The sequence below is a fragment of the Mustela putorius genome, unplaced genomic scaffold (assembly GCF_011764305.1).
Source record: "Mustela putorius furo isolate JIRA1106 unplaced genomic scaffold, ASM1176430v1.1 tig00004035_pilon_pilon_pilon, whole genome shotgun sequence".
NCBI classification, from domain to species: domain Eukaryota; kingdom Metazoa; phylum Chordata; class Mammalia; order Carnivora; family Mustelidae; genus Mustela; species Mustela putorius.
Window position 1 is genome coordinate 1,666,792 of NW_025422171.1, and position 20,570 is coordinate 1,687,361.

General features: G+C 43.5%; 1 protein-coding gene across 1 annotated transcript; it reads right to left on the minus strand.

The window, feature by feature from the left end:
- Positions 1-13,065: 13,065 nt before the first annotated feature.
- GJB2 (gap junction protein beta 2) lies at positions 13,066-18,844 on the minus strand. Its single transcript, XM_004778250.3, has 2 exons — positions 18,625-18,844; positions 13,066-15,190 (listed from the first exon to the last, which is right to left on the minus strand). The coding sequence occupies exon 2, from the start codon at positions 15,166-15,168 to the stop codon at positions 14,488-14,490; it is 681 nt and encodes a 226-aa protein (XP_004778307.1). The 5' UTR covers positions 15,169-15,190; positions 18,625-18,844; the 3' UTR covers positions 13,066-14,487.
- Positions 18,845-20,570: the final 1,726 nt, after the last annotated feature.

Genomic DNA, 20,570 nt, shown 5'->3' on the forward strand with positions numbered 1-20,570 from the left:
ATGCACAGAATAAACAGAGGAAATAAAAATGTCAGCTTTATAAAGGCAGGATAAGATGGCTTTTGAAACTTCTTTCTTCTTTCCAAAATGGATAGAATTAGCTACTGACTCATGGACCTGGATGCTTCAGCAGGGACACAGTCTGGAGGCCAGCTTACCCCACAGCACAGAGCAGGCCAGAATGCACCCCTTGGCCTACAGAGACCAAACTGGAGTGGCCAGAGGGCACTGAGTTAAGTCTTTCCTCTTGTGGAGAGACATGGATGATAGACGAGAGAGGGAGAGAACACTTGTGATGCTGTTCAGTCAGGAGCACCCTCATGGAGACAGGAGTGCTGGGATGGAGTCCCACATGCTCCAAGTGTAATAGTTGTCTTTCTGGGTTTTATTTTTCAATTTCAGTGGAAGACTTGCCAGCAGTACAGGCTGCCTTATTCACCTTTGCACTTCAGCATTTAAGAGGAGAATCAACACATGTTAATTCTTTGTAAGTATCATTTGAGTAAGTGGACTGGGAAGGAGAGAGGAACACCTCTTTCCAGAATTTAGGTTGGGAACTCCTGGATCTCATATTCTCCAGTTGCTTGGGCTTGGGGTGAAGCACCTAAGGAGCTCTGCTGCATCCTTAGGGCACAGCAGTAGCATGGTTGACATCATTTGCTGATATCCCAGAGAATTCGCCCTGGCCTCCTTGTCAGGTCTATTGCTGACCATGTTCTCGGTGGCCTGGACCTTGGTTGTCTCATTGACCCTCTAGGCTCAGTGCCTGCTAGCTGGTCTACCACAACACACACTGGCAAGTATTTGTTAATGCATGCTTGTCATCTGGATGGTGCGTAGGGCTTGTGGGCCTGGACACCATTACTGCGGCTTCCCCTGTCACTTTTACACCTAGTTAAAGGCACCAACCTATTATTATTCTTTCCTCATGGAGGACTTTGTTGCTTCTTCATTGGTTGTTGAAGAAGAAGCCTTACACCCTTTTAAAAAAAACCATCCTAACCCAGTCTTGCCTATGATTGGGACTGACTCAGAAGTAAAAACACTTGCTGAATCACCAGCACTTCCTATAGCAGCCCAGCATTTTCATTAATTAAGGCCTCCCTTCCCCATGTTGAATCATTCCAGCCTGAGATCTGAAATTAGGGTGCGCCCCAGGTGTAACGAGTTAGTTAATAAGCACAACTTGGTCTGCACTTTATTGGGGCTCCAGAGCACAGGCCCTTCCTGCCATCCTCCTGCCGGTGTGGCTGCTTCCTCCAGACAGGAGGAAGTGAGAGTGTATGCATTGATATAAGATCAGCTTCCTTCTATTTGTCTGGGCATAAATATTTCAGAATTCAAACACACATACTCTTGACCTTGTAAAGGTGGGGTTTTTGGAAAAGCTTATTTCCCTCCCAAACCTGTTTTAGTCATTGGTGTTACTCCATTTTAAAAAACAGGTAATGTACTTAACGTTGAGTGTCAGTTGTTGAAATACTAGGGAAGCTTAAAATAATTCATCTGTTACATAAAAGCTTTCCTGGGCATATATTCCAAGTGAATTTTATACCTTTGAAGGTCACAAAAGGCTAAAGTCTTTCCCATCCCAATGTGGCCCCTTGCTGGCTCTTACTTTGAAGCATAGTTTGCTCATCTGTAATGTGGGCTCCTCCTGAGTTAATAGCAGCGTAGAAGAAAAATGCAGGCATGGAGAAGGAGAAACTAGCTCTATGGAGATCTACTATGTGCCAGCTACCTTGCCAAGAGCTTTCTCATACTGATATTTAAAAAAAAAAATTAGTCTGAATATTTAAAAAGTCAATGCAAATGTTGGTAATTATTATAAGTTGTATAACTGTGGGAGAAGTCTGTTAATCTCTCTGAACTTAATTTCTTTACCTATGAATCCAGAATAATACCACCAAACTCAAAGGGTGTGTAAGACTCAAATGAATTTATAGAAGTAAAGGTGTTAGTTAAAACTTATAAAGCAGCTTGTATGTATTAGCTAGTATTATTGATGTTGATGATAAACCATTAAAAAGCTGCTTGCGAGTGGCTTTGGTAGTCTTCCTAAAGGGGTATATCTTTCCAATCTGGGTGGTGGTGTAGTCAATGACAGTGTGGCAGAATAGCTATGTATCCTTTTATCTAACCCAGACTTTAAATACACCTTCTGATTAGATCACACTTATCAGTTTTAAAAGGAGCTCAGAGCCCAAACAAACACTGCTGGTCAGCCCCTGGAGCTGCCATCCCAAACTTTGGAGGTGGAACTCTTTTTCTCTGAAAATAAGCAGGAGAGTTTTTCATGGTTTTTGTGTTTTGTTTTCAGAATGACACATGCTTTGAGATCTTTTAACTTAAGAATCCTAATGGTCATGAAAGAAACTAAGGTAGCCATTCTGGTACTTTGTTCTACAGTGAATCATTTGTATCACATGAAGTCAGCTCAAGAAATTGTACATTCCTACCTAGAGGGTATCAGAGTCTCTGCCCACTTTCTTACTTCTAATTTCTGCTGTTCAGGCATGACAGTTAGTCATGTTGGGTCTTACTCTCTCACTCTCCAAATTCATCTGTTGACAAGTCATGATTATTAATAGACTATTTAATATATATTTCTTTTTTATTTTTAAGATTTTGTTATTTGAGAGAAGGAGAGCATGAGCGAGGGGAAGGGATAGAGGGAGAGGGAGAAGCAGGCTTCCGGCTGAGCAAGGATCTTGATGTGGGGCTCGATTCCAGCACCTTGGGGCCCATGACCTGAGCTGAAGGCAGATACTTAACCTACTGAGCCACCCAGGTGTTCCTTATTTAATATATATTTCTGCCGTTCTTTCACTAAATTAATTTGGCCACATATTATTATATCTGACTATTCCAGTATCTTTCTAAACAATGTGCCTGTCTCCCTTCGGTCTTTCTTCTACAACCATCGTGGAGTCAGTTATGTTTCTGGAGTCCTGCTTGGATTGCGTGCTTCCTCAGCTCAGCAACGTTCAGGGGTTTCCCACTGTCTGTAGAACAAACTCCGCCCTCTTTACTTCTTTGTTTACCGGTTCCACCGCAGTCCCGGACACCTTCCAATCCTCCTCCAGCACCCTCCACTACACACCCAAGCTTTTTTCTTTCCCCTTTGCACATTTGCTCATGTCCTTCCTCTACGTGAAATGTGTTCCCCCTATTTCCATCTCATCCCACCTCACAGGGAATGTGACTATTCCGCTTCTTTTGCTCTCATCGTCCTCTGCAAGGTCTCACAGCCCAGGACTGAGTTTTACAGGTCTTTTAAAACTCCTGCAGAACCTTGCTGTGACTGAGTTTGAATCTAGAAGTATTTGGTGTTCTTTCATTTAGTTCATCCTTGGAGTGAACTGGGTTTTCTCATGAGCCTGTGGAGCTTTCCTGTACTATGCACATGCATAAGTGACTCATAAAATCAAAAGTGCTGGCCATTTGCCAATTCTAGTCCATTCCCCCTCTTTTGACAGTACCACATCTTAACTCTGCTCTGACTTTGTTAAATTAACACTTGTTAAATTGAGCACACTGTGCCAGAGGGTGAGCTGCAATTCAACCACAGACCACAAGAAAAATTGAGAGAGAGAAGCTTATTACCCACAGATTGTGAGGCCTGTACACAGCATACCTTGAGGAGCAATGCGGGAAAGTCGAGGCGAGGTACAGGCAGAGAGAGAGGTAGGACCCGGGGCACATGCCTTTATTAGGTTCCATGAGTAGAGTGTTTTGGGAATCCTGGGCTAAGTTCGGATTTGTCAATTCAAACCGAAAAGAGCCAGGTTTTGGTAAACTCTATGTGCCCTCCGATGTAGGGCACACAAAAGGGGAAGGCCCTGGGAGGAGGGAGACTCTTTATCACAAGGCTGGGAAGGTCATGTCGGGAACTTAGATTTACCTGTGACTCTGCAGCTGCTGTTGAGAGCATGGGCTTGCGTGAGGGGCTAGGGTCAGCTTAAGGCTCTCACAGGCCACTTGGCCAGACCAAGTAGACGCCGAGGCAGCAGTACCCTGCAGTAGTTTAGCTAAACCCTTGATGATCTTCCAGGCCAATAAACAAAACATTCATTACAAAGCAGAAGGAGCCCAAAGGAAATCATTAAAAACAAACAGACAACAACAACAGGTGTTCATTCCCTGTGTTTTATAAAGACGTCGACTTTGCTACTTCCTACAGCACTGGAGTATGTTTTTGGAAACCCAAAGGTAGTAAAAGCCTTTTTTTTTTTTTTTTTTTTTTTTTTTTTTGGAGAGAGGGAGTTGGGGGAGGGGCAGAGAGAGAGAGGTAGAGAGAGAATCTTAAGCAGGCTCTATGCCCAGTGCAGGCCCTAACTCCAGGCTCGATCTCACAACCATGAGATCATGACATTAGCTGAAATCAAGGGTTGGACACTTAACCCAACAGGTGCCCCTCAGAGGTGGGAAAAGACTCTTAAGAATGAAAATCCTATGAAAAAAAATTAAATTTGTTGTACCATTTATACAGCTGGAAGTTTGCTGGCTATTGGAAGCAAATTCTTCCAATTTCCCATATGCTTGTGGATATAGAGGATATGTTTACTATTAAAATTTCTGCTTCTGTTTGGGATAGAAATGAAAACTAGACCAGATTAATATAATGAGTTCTAATTCATACCAGCTTAAGGAAATATGTTGCTAGGAGAAGTAACAACAACAGAGGAACTTAGAGAAAGTTGAGTCTTTAAGAGCTGACCATGGAAGGTTCCCCTCACCCCAACCATTTTTATCACTATTCCTGATAATAATTTTTATTCATAATATTCTCTACAGAGAGAATATTCATAATATTATCTACAGAGAGCACTCTACATATTTTTGAGACTGGGAAAATTCACTTCTACATGTCACTTGAATTTGAGGCAGAGTAATTTTCTGGTACTTCTTTCCTAAATGACTTGATCAGACTTGAACACAATTGTTTTTCATAGGGCAGGGAAGGACTCAGCTGTGTGTTCAGACTTGTCCTATTAATGTTTATGGTTAATATATATAGGCTTAGGAATTTATTCTGGGGCATTATAGCACTAATAAAATAGCATAAAGACATGAGCAGTGTTTGATGTGTATCTGAGTTCAAAATACTTCTAAACACACTGTGATCACAATTGGTGTTTTTCAATGGCTACCATCCATTGTCTCTTGTGTTGAGAAAGAGATCTTTCTTTTTTCACTTTCAAAAGTTATGGTAAAATATAAAAATAATAAAATATAATAATAAATATATAAAATAATATAAATAAATAAATATATAAAATAATAAAATTATAAAAATATATAAAAATTTACCATATTAACCATTTTTAAGTGCACATTTTCAAGCACATTCACATTATTGTTCAATCAACACCACCGGGGTGCCTGGGTGGCTCAGTGGGTTAAAGCCTCTGCTTTCGGCTCTGGTCATGATCCCAGGGTCCTGGGATCGAGCCCCACATCGGGCTCTCTGCTCAGCAGGGAGCCTGCTTCCACTTCTCTCTCTGCCTGCCTCTCTGCCTACTTGTGATCTCTGTCTGTCAAATAAATAAATAAAATATTAAAAAAAAAATCAACACCACCACCCATCTCCAGAATTTTTCATCATCCCAGACCGAACCTATTGAACAATTACTCCCCGTTCCCCTCTGGCCCCCACCCCTGGAAACCACCTTCCTGTTTGTCTCTATGGATTTGACTGTTCTAGGTATCTCACAAAAGTGGAATCATACAGAGTTTGCTTTTTCTTTTTTTTTTTTTTTTTTTTTTTTTTTTTTTTTTTTTTTTTTTTTTTTTTTTTTAAAGATTTTATTTATTTATTTGACAGAGAGAGATCACAAGTAGGCAGAGAGGCAGGCAGAGAGAGAGAGAGGAGGAAACAGGCTCCCTGCTGAGCAGAGAGCCCGATGCGGGACTCGATCCCAGGACCCTGAGATCATGACCTGAGCCGAAGGCAGCGGCTTAACCCACTGAGCCACCCAGGCGCCCCCAGAGTTTGCTTTTTCGTGGCTTATTTCACTTAGTTTAACATCCTCAAGTTTTATCTATGTTGTAGCCAGTGTCAGAATTTCCTTCCTTTTTAGGTCAAATAATATCTCATTGTATGTATGTGCCACCTTTTGTTTATTCTTCTCTCTGCTAATGGACACTTGGAGTTGGTCCCACCTATTGACTATTGTGAGTAATACTCCTATGAACATAGGTATTCAAATATCTATTGAAATTGAGATCTCTTTCTTTTGGAAAAGGCAGGGCAAATGGGAAACAGTCATGCTTTTTCGCGTTATTGGGACTCAAAATTGCCTTAAATCCATTTTTTTCAGGTTTTGAAAAGTAGATATCATGATGAATAAGGAACCCGAAAGTCTAAAAAATTAAAACCTGAAAAATTAGAGTATATACTTCCTTACAACATAAGGAAGGAAGACCAAGTAACCCTGAATCTTTAAAGATTTGCTGCATTAATATTAGATGATGAATTAAAAAAATGTAAATAAGAGATAACACTCACATAGATGAGTGTTAAGTAAGAAATAATCTCACCATGGCATTTATGCTCCTAGATGGTAAGATTTCAAAATCCAGGGACACCTGGGTAGCTCAGTCGGCTAAGAGGCTGCCTTTAGCTCAGGTCATGATCCCCAGGTCCTGGGATCAAGTGCCACATCGGGCTCCTTGCTCAGTGGGGAGCCTGCAATTCTCTCTCTGCCTCTACCTGCTCGTGCTCTCTCTCTCTGACAAATAAATAAAATCTTAAAAAAAAAAATAAGATTTCAAAATCCAAGTGACGAAATACTTCGAGAAACCTGAGGGAAAATCTAAATAAGAAACTTGAGAAAAGCCACTGACTATAACCACGAGGTTATAGAAGTTTGCTAATATTGCTTATTATAGTATCTAGGAGAGGAAATAGTATATGTTTATGTATGAATTTTTTATGGTTACCCTAACAAAACAACAACAGCCGAATATATACAAATTGGAAATAAAAACTCAGAGCAATGGAAGCAATGAGGCTTTTATGAAGGGTAAATGTGGCTGTTTAGGTGTAGGGGTTTTTATATTTTATTTTTTTAATTTAATTTTTTTTATGTGGTTATCTGTTTTGTGTGTGTTGAGTTTGAGGAATTCTTTATAGATCTTGGATATCAGCCCTTTGCCTATAGTGTCATTTGTGAATATCTTTTCCCATTCTGTGGGTTGCCTCTTAGTTTTGTTGACTGTTTCCTTTGCTGTGCAAAAACTTTTGATCTTGATGAAGTCCCCAAAGTTCATTATCACTTTTGTTTCCTTTGCCTCTGGGGACATATCTTGAAAGAAGTTGCTGTAGCTGATGTTGAAGAGGTTACTGCGTATGTTCTCCTCTAGCATTTTGATGGATTCCTGCCTCACGTTGAGGTCTTTTATTCATAAACATTATTAAAATGTCTATAGTGCCTAGAGAAATCTATACTTTCAATGCCATCCCGATCAAAATTCCACTGGCATTTTTTAAAGAGCTGGAACAAACAATCCTAAAATTTGTATGGAACCAGAAGAGACCCTGAATTGCTAAGGAAATGTTGAAAAAGAAAAACAAAACTGGGGGGCATCATTTGCCTGATTTCAAGCTTTACTACAAAGCTATGATCACTAAGACAGCATGGTACTGGCACAAAAACAGACACATAGACCAGTGGAACAGAATAGAGAGCCCAGATATGGACCCTCAACTCTATGGTCAAATAATCTTTGACAAAGCAGGAAAAAATATACAGTGGAAAAAAGACATTCTCTTCAATAAACGGTGCTGGGAAAATTGGCAGCTATGTATAAAGGATTGAAACTTGACCATTCTCTTACACCACACAATAAAATATTTTTAATTTCTTAAGGAACCTCCGTCCTGTTTTCCAGAGTGGCTGTACCAACTTGCATTCCCACAACAGTGGAAGAGGATTCCCCTTTCTCCACATCCTCTCCAACACATGTTGTTTCCCGTCTTGCTAATTTTGGCCATACTAACTGGTGTAAGGTGGTAACTCAGTGTGGTTTTGATTTGAATCTCCCTGATGGCTAATGATGATGAACCCAAGATCTATAAAGAAATCCTCAAACTTAACACTCAAAAAACAGATAATCATGTCAAAAAATGGGCAGAAGACATGAATAGACACTCCTCCAAAGAAGACACACCACCGCCCCGCCCCCGCCCCCGCAGAGGGAAGCGGTGCCCTGTAGTTACCCTGGTTGACGGCAGATGGCAGCAGAGAGAGGCTTTCCACATCTCTGGGGGGTTCTATTCTAGGCTTCTGAGAAACATGGAGTGGTAGAAAAAGTCTTTGGTAAGTTATTTAGCTTCTCAAAGAAATGGAAACAGCCAAACTAACTACTACTAACTAACTAACTAGTCTCAGGTCTTTTCATGGCAAAAGTCTGTCATCTTTCATGATTTAGCTTTTTGTTTATGCGGGTCCCCAAAAGAAACTATTTCACACCCTGAACTCTTTCTGTGGTGCTTTGGTGTGCCCGTCACATCGTGCTAGTTCCACACCATACTGTTTTGTAAAGTAACCATGTCATACACATCTTCCCTCTGCATTGTGAGCCTTCAAAATGATCTTTGCACTCGCCAGGGGCTTAGAACAATGCTCTGCACATAGGAGGAACTAATAGATGTGTTTTTAAAATGGATAGTGAAATGATAAATATTCTTAAATATTTATGTAAGATACTCCAAGTTTGTCATAATATCCTTACTATTAAGATAAAAACTTGTGAATTAGATGCAGCTAAGTACATTTATCCTTAAAACTCCAAACTCAAGTCATACTGATAAGATGAACTGACATTGAGCTGGAAGGAAATATTGGGTGGTTGTTCCATACTCAACATTGTTATTGGCTTAAATAACTATAGATAAAGCAGGCTAATTAAACTGACAGATGACATAAAGCTGGAAGGAATTGCCAATAATCTGAATCCAGGGCTCAAAAGATCGGATGGACTGGAGGGATGAGCCCAAGTCAGCAAAATGAAATTCAACAGGGAAAATGTAGAGGCCTGCGTTTAGGTTGGAAAAATGTTTGTATACAAAGTTTGGTAGGGGGTGGGGGCAGGGCAGTGGAAGGAAAGGGGAGAGGGAGAAGTCTGAAAACTCGGAACCAGTGCAACTGTTCATGAACAAGGCTATGGTTCAACAATTTATGACCCAGTCATTCTACAGAATACTGCATATCTGTTAAAAAGAACAAGTTAGATTTATACATAGTGACCTGGAAAGATTTCCAAAGCATATTACCAGGTGAGAAGCTATCACAGAAAAAAATATGTAGGAAATGCAAAGTGGTTATGTATGTGTGTGTGTATATGTATAGAAGTAACTGCAATTGCATAGAGAAAAGACTGGATGCCTTTACATGGAGAAGTTAGGACTTCTAAGCAGCGCTGTGAAATGAGACCTTCACATGTGACTTTATTTACTTTATTTACTTGACTTTATTTACTTCTTTATTTAATTTTCAGTGCAAATATATTTATATATTCTGTAATTATATAAATCACCTTGGTGGTCTTGTAACTGAAGGTGAGGAAAGGTGATGAGCGTTCAAAAAGCTCCCTTGAGTCAATGTGTCTAAAAGAGTTACCCCAGTGCTGGGCCATGCTAGAGGGCTGCATCTCCCTTCTGGAAGACACTCGTGTACTGAAGCCCCCTGTCCTGAGGAGGAGCCTGCAAACTCCTGGTACTGTTACCACTGCTTGACTGCCAGAGGTCAGAGAACATGTTTTATTTATTTAAGAGAGAGAAAGTGAGAGACAGAGCACGAGTGGAGGGGAGAGGAAGAGGAAGAGGGAGAAGCCGACTCCCATTGAGCAGGGAGCCCGATGCAGGGTTCAACCCTAAGACTCTGAGATCATGACCTGAGCTGAAGGCAGATGCTTTACCAGCTGAACTACCCAGGTGCCCCTGTTTTTTTCTTTCTTATTTACTGGTAACTAGTAGGTTGGTACACAGTAGTTGCTTAATACTGATGAACGAATGTATGACCAACAGGGAAATGTGGAGCTGGAAAATAAAGTTGGGATTGAACTGGGATCTGTTCTCAGCTATTTAAGGTTATTAAGTGGAAAATAGACTTACTTTGGGTCCACCAGAGGGCAGAACAGATGCTGGTGAGCTGGTGTTCTAAACAGGCAGATTTGAGCACAATGAGGAATTCTTCTGATGACCTCCAGCCCCAGGCGGTCTGTACTATCTGCAACCCGCCCCCCCCCTCCCTGCCCCTGCCTTATTTGGCCTCATCTCTTCCCATTCTGTCTCTGACTCTGGTGTCCAGGCCTTTCTCTCTCCCTGGATGACTCTTCCCTGAGATACCAGTTTGACTTGCTTCTCCATTTATTCTAGGCTCTTAGCAGAGAGGCATTCCCTGACCACCCTGTCCTGAATAGCGATTCTCATTGTCTCTGGCCCTTCCTATTTCCGTTATGCACTTTTGTTTTTCTCTGTTGCACTTATCTGCAGCATATATAATCAACAGGGATTTGTTTGTAGACTGCCTCCTTCAACATGAAGGCAGAGATTTTCTTTTGTTTGCCGTCCCGGTGCCCAGTAGTTCCTGGCACTCAGTTGGTACTCTGTAAATATTGGCTGAGTAAGTGAATAATTCAAGATGCACAGGAATGGAATGGAGTGCCTCAAGACTTCAGGACTCCTTCTTAACCCTATCAATACGGGGGGAAGATGGGGAGTCTCTATGGTTTCAGCAACTAGCTTCCGGAATTAAGTGCATTGGGAGAATTCGAGTAGTTCAACCCACCACACCCTTTGTGTGATAGGACTGTCTGCTATTGGCCTTTGAGTAGGATGTTACCTCCCAGAGGGGCGCTGTCCCTGTCCATTCAAAAGAATGAAAGACTGTTTTTGCCAGAGCAGCTGGCAAAATGAGATCATATGCATAAAACATTTGGTGATAGAGACTCTAACTAGATGAATGGAACCTTATGGCCCTGTGGACTTTTCTCTCAGTAGAGCAGCATTGCTGTTAGCACCCCTTTTGTGCTATGACATTCGCACCCAGACCCTCCTCTCTCTTCTCCCTCTCTATTGTGCTTAGTTCAGGCTTTGTGTAAATATGCATTTTTTTCCAGTGGCCAGTTTATCAAGCTTTGCTGGAGTCCTTTCTATCTAAAATACCACCAATCATCTTCCCAGCTTGGGATCTATCTTACGGAAAAGAGATGGCAGTATTTTACCTAGCATTTTACGACATAGCAAGCTTTTAAATCTATTATCGTATTTGGTTGCCAGTCAACTTGGGAAGTATTCAGTAAGCCCATTTTTAGATGAGAAACCTGAGGTCCAGAGAAAATAAGTGAGCTCCAGCCTACTCACCATAAACCCTTTTCAGCATGTTGCCTGTTGCTGTCTATTTGACCGCTGAGGTCAGTGGTAGCAGTGCTGGGCAGCTCAGGCCAGACTGCCCTGGAGAACAGTAACTTTGTCCTCCGAAGTTGGCCCTGATTCACTCATACTAATTGCAATTCACCTTTGACAGTTGTATATTTACAGAAGAGTTGAGACCACCAGTGCCAGTTTACTGCAGGTAGAAGTAGCATCTGGACTGCACCTGGGGCTTCATAAGCTCCCAAGGTCACATACCTTGATGTTCTGCAGGTGCCGGGGCCCTCCTGGAGGCTGGCTTGTAGGAGGCCAGTGAGGCTGTGGCCTTGATGTAGCTAACCAGACACAAGATCCTTTGGCAGAATCTTTAAAAACCAACCAATCAACCAACAAGCAAAGTTTTCTCTTACCTAGCACGAATGATGAATTTGAGATGTATATTGAGGATTAAATTCAAGTTCAGAGTTCAAGCTCTAATTTTCAGGCATGTGGCCAGACTGCTCTATAAGTTCTTAAAAGTGGTCAGCAGTAATCTGTAATTACTTTGACCCAGTCTTTTAAAACCTTGAGAGTAATAATCTTCATAGCTTTCAAGAGTGAACATATCTATTTAAAAAATCATGTGCTGTTTTAACAGGCTGCATGCTGAGCACTGTGGAAGATGGCCAGGGGCATTTTTTATCCCCTTTCTATTACTAGGATGAAAGTTGGCTGTTTTTTGTCTGCCTTTTTTTTTTTTTAAAGATTTATTTATTTTAAAGAGAGAGAAAGAGAGATAGTGGTGAGGGGAGCATATAGGGGAAAGGGAGAGGGAGAGAATCTCAATCAGACCTCGCTGCTGAGCACAGAGCCAGATGCGGGGCTCCATCCCATGACCCAAGACTGTGACCTGAGCCAAAATCAAGAGTTGGCTGCCCAACTGACTGAGCCACCTAGGCACCCCTGTTTTTTTGTCCTCTTAAATCCATTAAAAAAGTATATGGTGTGTGTGGTTCTCCATAAAAATATTCTTAAGTATTAATGTGTAAAACACTTTGAGGTCCTTGGGCTGAAGTTTCATTCTACTGAAAGGATGGAACCATTGTTGGCTGACAGGGGAGAACACTTGAGGGCCAGGCAGGCCTTTCAGCAGGCACTCACACACACACACACAGGGACAGGCTGATCTGTTGGGCCTATTTCCCATAGAAGAGGGCACTAAGGAAGGAAAAGCAGTTTCGCAAGACCAGCTTGATTACATATAAATATACAGAAATCAAATCCCTTAGAAAAGACACCTTATAGAATTTTTCTCATGCCTCGGCCATACTTTACCATAAATCACATTTTTAAGCATCAGCTTTCATGATTCTTCTAGGAGCAAAACAGGTCACATAAACCCATCTTGGCATTCTCCAGTTTAGAAAGCCAGTCCACACATCAAACTGCATGTGTTTGTCAGAAACCTGTTTGAGGGCAGCATGTGGTTGGGCAAAAATAATCTCTCCTTCTCCCTCCCCTGTCAAGCTTTCTATAACAGAGACTTTTCTGTAAGTGGGTAGAAGAATCCCAGAACGGTAGACAGATACCCTGGTAACTTAACCATTTGGGGTTACAAAATAGAAAATATTAACATACAAAACAGGCTATAGATAACACTAAAATTTGCTCTTCTATTAAAAACTATAATTGATTTTAAATAGCTATTATGAATTAATTATATTTTAATATTTTAAGTGACATTTGAGATATTACAAAATTATTTTAGTTACAAGCATGTAATTAAAGCTATTTATTATTACAAAATGTTTTTACTATGCTATTCTTGGCAACAGAAAAATGTTTACCCTCATTAAAATATGTCGAGTACCATTTTTTGGAAACCATGTCAAGCACAATGATAATTTTAGGGTTCAATTTGTCCTATAGAACTGCTAAATATTTTTCTAAACTCTAGTTTCTATTTAAAAACAAAGGTCTATCAGTTCTATTTTCACTTAAGAAAGCTGGATGCTGAAATGGGAAGCAAACTTTTGAAGTAGACGAAACTCATTTTTAGTCATCAGAATTTAGAGTCTAGTCTTTTCATCTGTTCTTTAAAATATAGTAACTACTCCTCTGGAGCTCCATTTTGCTCTGCACCATTAAATTGTACAGTGGCAATAAAATATTCCCAAGCAACCTCTTTAAATCAGTGTTCCTACCATTTACCACAGTAATGGAAAAGGCAAACACTGTAAAGGAAAGAAGGTGTCTCGTGCCAGACTGTAGTTGAGGGTGGTTGGTGGTCCTTCCAGTCCACATTTCTCATGCAGAATTACACCTAAATTTTGGAAATGAGGCCTTTTGCTGTTATAAGCCATCACTAAGTACTTCTAGGTGGTTTCACGTGTGAGAGGCTGAAATGCTTCCATGTGCTACATATCACAATTAAAAGAGCAAACAACTTCTCAGGCACTGCAAATTTTTCAAAACCGAAAGGCCATATTTTAAATTCAGTGATAGTGTCTAGTTGCACACATATCATAATCTGAGCCTTTGAAATATGAGGAACATCTAATGACAGATCAAAAGAACATACCCATTTTAAAGTTTTCACTTAAAAAAAAAAAAGCATGACAGAGTTTGAAGCATTAGATAACCCTGCCCATTGTTAGAGACTAAAACTTTCCAAGCGAATAAAAGAATCAAGGATCTCTATGTTCACCTTTAATTCAGGGAATGTGGCAAAGGGAGCCCTAAGGGAAGAAACCCAAACTTCTCAGCCTCCTCTTTAGAACTCAGAGTTTCTCTCCTTTCCTCAAAGAAAGAGAAACAAATGCTGATGTCCTTTATTTAAAATTTGAAAGTACCTACACCCACAACCCCTTCCAGCATGGGGTTTTACTAGAATTAATTGTAGTACAAATCAGTATAGGCATAGAATTATGCCTTTGTTTTCAAGCTTCAGGAGAGTAAAGCTCTGCTGGAGGCATCTGGAGTTTCACTGAGATCTAGAGCAGTTTCAAATGGTTGCGTTTAAGATAAGAATCTTGATCTTGGGAAATGCTGGTGACCGTGCCTGGACAGCAAAGCACCTGTGCCTCATCCTTTTCTCCCTATCTTTTATCCACTGGCTGGGTAATGTGTTAAACTGGTTTTTTTGACTTTCCGGAACAATATCTAATTAGCAAATAACACAATTCAGTGACATTTAACAGTATGCAAATTCCAGACACTGCAATCATAAAAACCGTGAAGACAGTCTTTTCTGTGGGCCTGGAAACAAAGCAGTCCACTGTATTGGGACAAGGCCATGCGTTGCATTTCACCAAACGCTGCATGGAGAACCCGTCATACATAATATAGAAGACATACATGAAGACTGCTTCAAAGATGACCCGGAAGAAGATGCTGCTAGTGTAGGTCCACCACAGTGACCCTTCGATGCGGACCTTCTGGGTTTTGATCTCTTCAAGGTCTTTAAATTCACTCTTTATCTCTCCCTTAATGAACTTCCTTTTCTTCTCATGTCTCCGGTAGGCAACGTGCATGGCCACCAAGAGAGCTGGTGTGGACACGAAGATCAGCTGAAGGGCCCAGAGTCGGATGTGAGAGATGGGGAAATAGTGATCATAGCACACATTTTTGCACCCAGGTTGGAGAGTGTTGCAGATAAAATCGGCTTGCTCATCTCCCCACACTTCCTTTGCGGCTACTACCAAGATCATAATGCGAAAAATGAAGAGGACTGTGAGCCAGATCTTCCCAATACTGGTGGAGTGTTTATTGACACCCCCCAGAATAGTCTGTAGTGTGCTCCAATCCATCTTCTCCTCCGGGTGGTCTGCACTGGAAAAGACAAAGTGAACACAATATAGGAGTGACTAGTCAGGACAGAATTTGGGAGACTTCTCTGGGTCCCAGGTAAGGCACCAGTCTTAAATCTCTTCTTGAGCAAACACCAACTCTTACACAACCTCACCAAAAAAGGTCAAAACAAAACCAACCTAGTTTGCTGTAGGATTAGATGTGTAGTTCTCAAATCACCTGAAACATGTTTGTATGCGTTCTCTAATAAAGAGTAGCTTATTCACCTGAATAATTCACCAGATGTTTAGCACATAATAAAGATTTGGGGGTTGGGGGAGGAGCAAGCACCACAAGCAAAAGTATTCACTAACTTAAAGGTACTAATTAGTGCTGACCCAACTCTCTGCAGACTCTGCTTGAGTTACTCAGCACTCCATCAGTACTTAGCTGTTCCATCTGCCTGCTAGTCCCAAGTTTTGGATGGTACCATGGGGACTGATACTAGCTGAGGCCAGCCTTTCCTTAAAGGCCAGTGGGACGTCTTCCTGCAGAGTTCTTTCCTCTCTCCCTCCCTCCCACTCTCTCTTCTTTCCTCTCTCTCTTTGTTCGTTTTAGATTTTATTTATTTATCTGACAGAGAGAGCACAAATAGGCAGAGGGAGAAAAGGAAGCAGGCTCTCCAGGGAGCTCGATAGGGAGCTCCATCCCAGGACCCTGGGATCATGATCTGAGCCGAAGGCAGATGATTAACCCACTGAGCCACCCAGGAGCCCTTGTGCTACTTTTCTTAAAAATATTTCAGTTCACTTTCATGGACTTGGGGTGCAGTAGTGAAAGGACTGGTACCAATGGTAAAGTTTATATTTAAGGCACTCCCAAGTTAAAATTTCACGAAAGGCTTCACTTCCTTTTTCTACATGGAAAGGAACAGGTTAGAATCAGTCTATCTATGGAGCAAAGTTACTCTGCATGGATTTTGGCAAACATTTTTATGGATTGGTGGTCCTCACTGCTGTGCTGGGACTGATTGCTTGGTCAGTACTGAGGGATATCTGTTTGGTAATTGTTGTAATCGTATATATATATTTTTTGTGGGTTTTGGTTTTAATTTAGAAGTGTTTCTAAAGAGGCACATTAAGAAAAGTGACAGAATATTTAACTCAGTGATTCCCCCCCATCACTGGCCCTACAGGGTGAGTCACTGTATTGAAGTGTAGAACCAAAGCCAGCGGGGGGTGGGGGGGGTAATGTATTACTCATTGAAAAGGGATTTGGAGAAGCCTGTGGATCAATGTTTCATGAGACAGAGGCTTTCTCTTCAGCCCAGAATAGGAGGTGTCTTCGTTTATTCATAGTTACACCTTGTCTGTCTCAATCAACCCCTTTTGTAAACAGGATTCCACCGCTCTACAATTCTGGTGAGTGATCTGTTTTCCACACCTTCTAAGCTGATAGTAAATCCTCCTTCTTCTCTTATGTTAAATGCTCTCCTCATTTTGAGCAAGTTAGGTCCTGTTTCCTAGTGGGGTATCAAGGTCTGGCTGAAGCCGTCCAAAGTGACCTTGCCCAGAGGAGGCAGGAGAGAGGTGGAGAAGAGTCACAGCCAGGAGAACTATGTACGACTGAAATGTGTTCGAGAAACATTAGCCCTACTCAGCTCCACAACAGACACATCAACTGGAAGAAACCAGGGTTTAGTCCCCAGTTCAGCCCTGACTCTTCAGACACATACTGTCTGGGAGATCCTTAGGTGAACAAAAATTCACCTTTTAGTCAAACAATTTTATGAAATTTAGACAGTCTAGTTCCCCTCTGGCACTTGCCAACTGGAAAGCAGAACATTCACTGAACTAAACTGTCCATGGTTTAAGTTAATACATCTGGCTAAAAACCTACGGGTGAGGCTTATGCCTTTGCCTCTTCCAGAGTACCAAAGATCACACATTCTTCTGTAAACCAGTCCAATAATCAACAGCTGAGAAAAATTCAGTTAGAAGCACACCCTGTATTATTATTGTTTTTTAAAGTTCTTGGTTGAGTTGCAACTACCTGTTTTAAAGGTCCTTTTAGGAAGAGGAGCAAATTAAAATTTGTTTCCCGAATGAGGTAGAGGTTAGAGCTCAAGATGGAATTGTTCTCAATATTCAAATCACCCAGGGAGCCGCTCTCTTGCGTTTCTTGACCTGGCAGATGGGTCATGCGCAGGCTCCTATCTGGCCCACACCACCCTGTAATTGTTTGGAGTTCTGCCAGCAGGGAGTTGAGGAGCTGGTTCTGTTCTTCAGGGAAGGCACTGGGTGAATCACCGGGTTGCAGAAAAGGCAAAAGGAATTCTTTACCCCTTAACTTTTCAATCCTTACTTTCTGGATGGTTGACCTCCCCACAGAGCGCCCCACCCCCTCACAGGTGTCTGTAATTGTGCCTGACTGAGCATGCTAGTTTTGAAAGAGACTCAAAGGGCTAATGGGGACATGGCTATCACCAAACATTTCAAGACAGAGTCACAAGTAAATGGTCACGGTCATACGGGTCCGGCTGTCAGAAACTGAAAGACACACACCATTTAGGCTTATTTCCCCCCTTCACTGAGGGAACACTGAAAGGTCAAAGCAGCCATCCTGAAGAGTGCGTTTCTCAGCTGCACACTACCTCATTTGTAAACAACTGTCCTAAAGCTTTCCTTCCAGCTGGAAAAGCCATCTGGAGATAAACGTTCTTGATTGTTTAGGAGAAAGAGAAGCAACCGAACTCAGATTAGGCTGCGGTCTGGGTCTCTGGGCTCACAGGGGCAGGGAGTTCTAGGTAATCTCTGCCGGACCTCGACCTGAGTGATTTTCTTTGCAAAGGCAGTGTGAGGAGGTAAAGGTCAGTTTCCTCCTGTGAAGGCTTCCTGCTTAACAAATGAAATTGATTTTTCTTCATGAACTAAGCCTTCAGCCAATTAAAAACTTCTAGTAGCTGCAGTTGGGGCAACCCGGCGGCGGTGCGAGAATTTCCTCGGAGGAATAGTATCGACAATCAATTACGCGGAGGTCAAACTGTCTACGACTGGCTGGCCTCCCCTCCCCCCGCTCGCGCGCCGAACCCGATCACTGCCTCTGGGGTTCTGTTACCACGTCCCCTTCCCCGGCGCGCCGCTGCAAATCCGGCCTGAACAGCCGGATTCAAATTTGAGAGCTCGGCTGAAGGAACTTCCTTTCCCGATGTTCGCACTCGCGCCCTGCCCTCCGCCCCGGGTCCGCTGTCGCGACCGTCCGGGACAAGGACGATGCAGGGGCCTCAGTGCACGCCGGGTCCAGCTGGGGGGATCCGGGTTTCCCCGCCGCGTCCAGGTCCCCCAGATGGCCGTCCCGGGGTCCCTCCCGGCGCCGGGTCCACTACGCCAGGCCGTCCCGGGGTCCCTCCCGAAGCGGGGTCCCCAGCCCAGGCCGTTCGGGGCGCTGAGGGTTGGGCGCCGGCGTTGCGGCCTCACCTGTGCGGGAGGGAGCGCTCCGCGAAGTCGCGGGTGGCGACTGTGCGCTCCCGCGGAGTCTGGGCTGGCGCTGGCGGGGGCTGCCTAGGCGCTCGCTGTGCGCCGCGGCGCCGCCGACTGGCTGAGAGTCCGGGAGAGCAGAGCGCGCCGGGCGCGTCAGGTCTTCCACACCTGCCGGCCCTGCGACGCCTTTTAACTGCGCGCCACACTCCGCCTCTTCCCTGAAGCTATTTAGAAAGTTACGGAGGGGGCGGCTCCTCGCTGTCCCGCCGCCCCAGTGCTGCGGGCGGGGCGGGCCGGGCCTCCCCGGTAGCCAGAACTTCCCTGGGACCCGGTTCCCTCGATCGCCCTGCCCCCGTCCCCCCAGGTACTGGAGATCCTGGGCTCCGCAGTGCCCCACGCACACCGGCTCGCCTGGAATCCCCTGGGTTCCCAAGCGCCACGGGCCCCGTCGCCACCCTAGCCCTTCCGCGCGGGGTCAGAGCTGGGGGAAGCTGAGCCTAGTGACCTGAACAGGATGCAAACCCCAGGCCTCGGCTCCCTGAGTTCTGGGGATGGCTGGGGTTAAAGGATAGTTGTTGTTGCCGTTATGGTTATTTCTACTTGGACTAGTTTGACAGTACTATTGTGTGTATATGTGTGTGTGTGTGTGTGTGTGTGTGTGTGTGTGTATGTATATATATATATACATACACACTTTAATTATTAGAAAAACAGACGTTCCCAACGATTTGAAGATTTTACTTCAGGCCGTGGAGGCTCCAGTTCCTTGTGAGGCTCTCCGGTGCGCCAGGGTGGCGCAGGGTCTGTTTCCTCCTTGGAATTTGAGTTCAGAGAGGGCGAGCAGGTGGGGCCATCGAGACTGGTCAAGTTCCTGCTTCTTTCTTCCCGCAAAGGCAAACTCAGCCAACGCCACCTTAAATTCCCTTTCTGAATCGACCATTTTCAAACAAGGGCTGTGGTTGGAGGTGGTGGGGGAGACAAATTTTGCTCTTGCCAAGGCTGGCATGAGGCTTTTCCGAGGGCCCTGGATGTGGGTGTCCAGCCATCTGCACCGTGGCAAAGGGTGCGGCACCTGGGCTCTGTCCGCTTCTTCCTCCCTTCCACAGGTGGGATATCACAAGGCGGTTACTCAATTTGGGGTGGGAGAGACCCAGATTATTCAGAAAGAAAGTATGAATTAAGTCTCCAGCGCCGCCCCCCCCCCCCCACCGTGCACACACACCGTGAAAGGGGACCACGAATAGGCTTTTTGGATAAGATCCCGGGCTGTTCAGTTCTTTTGGAAGCTTGATCTCGGCTTATGAGGTCTCACTGTCCATGTTCCTTTGGGTATTTTGATATCTGGAGATGCAGTAGATGGAGAATTAAAATTGCCATAGCAGGCCCGTCCACGTTGGGAAAGGAGTGTCAAGCCTCAGTGGCTGTTACCTGCTCAGGTAACTTGGTTCATGATTCCTGCAAAGAGCAGCCAGTGTGGAAGTGCAGGCATGCTTGCTCTCATGCTCATCTTTCCTTAGGTGAATTTTGTGTGAAGCAAAGATGATGATTCATCCTGACAGAGAAGATCTAGCCTCAGAAATGGATTTCCCATGATTGCCACCATTAGCGTGAAAGCATTGACTTTTCCTTATAAAATTGGCGTGCCATTGCTATGGGCCAGTTTAGGCCATTCTTGTATGGGTTAACATGAATTTTTTCCCGCAGTTACTACCCCACCTTCCAGCGCTTAAGTCTTAGTCTATGAGGGAGTGTCTGTTCATGAAAAGACAAAGCCCCAAGAGCTGACAAAAGTCCTTACATGGTCCATCTGAGAGATGTGCTGAATCGGCTTTTTAGAAATTACAAGGCAAAGATGGGTGGAGTAGAGAAACCTCCTGGGTTTGAGCACACTTCAGAGTTGAGATAGGAGGTGTCTTGGGACTGTGGGGAGCTGGCGGGCAGGC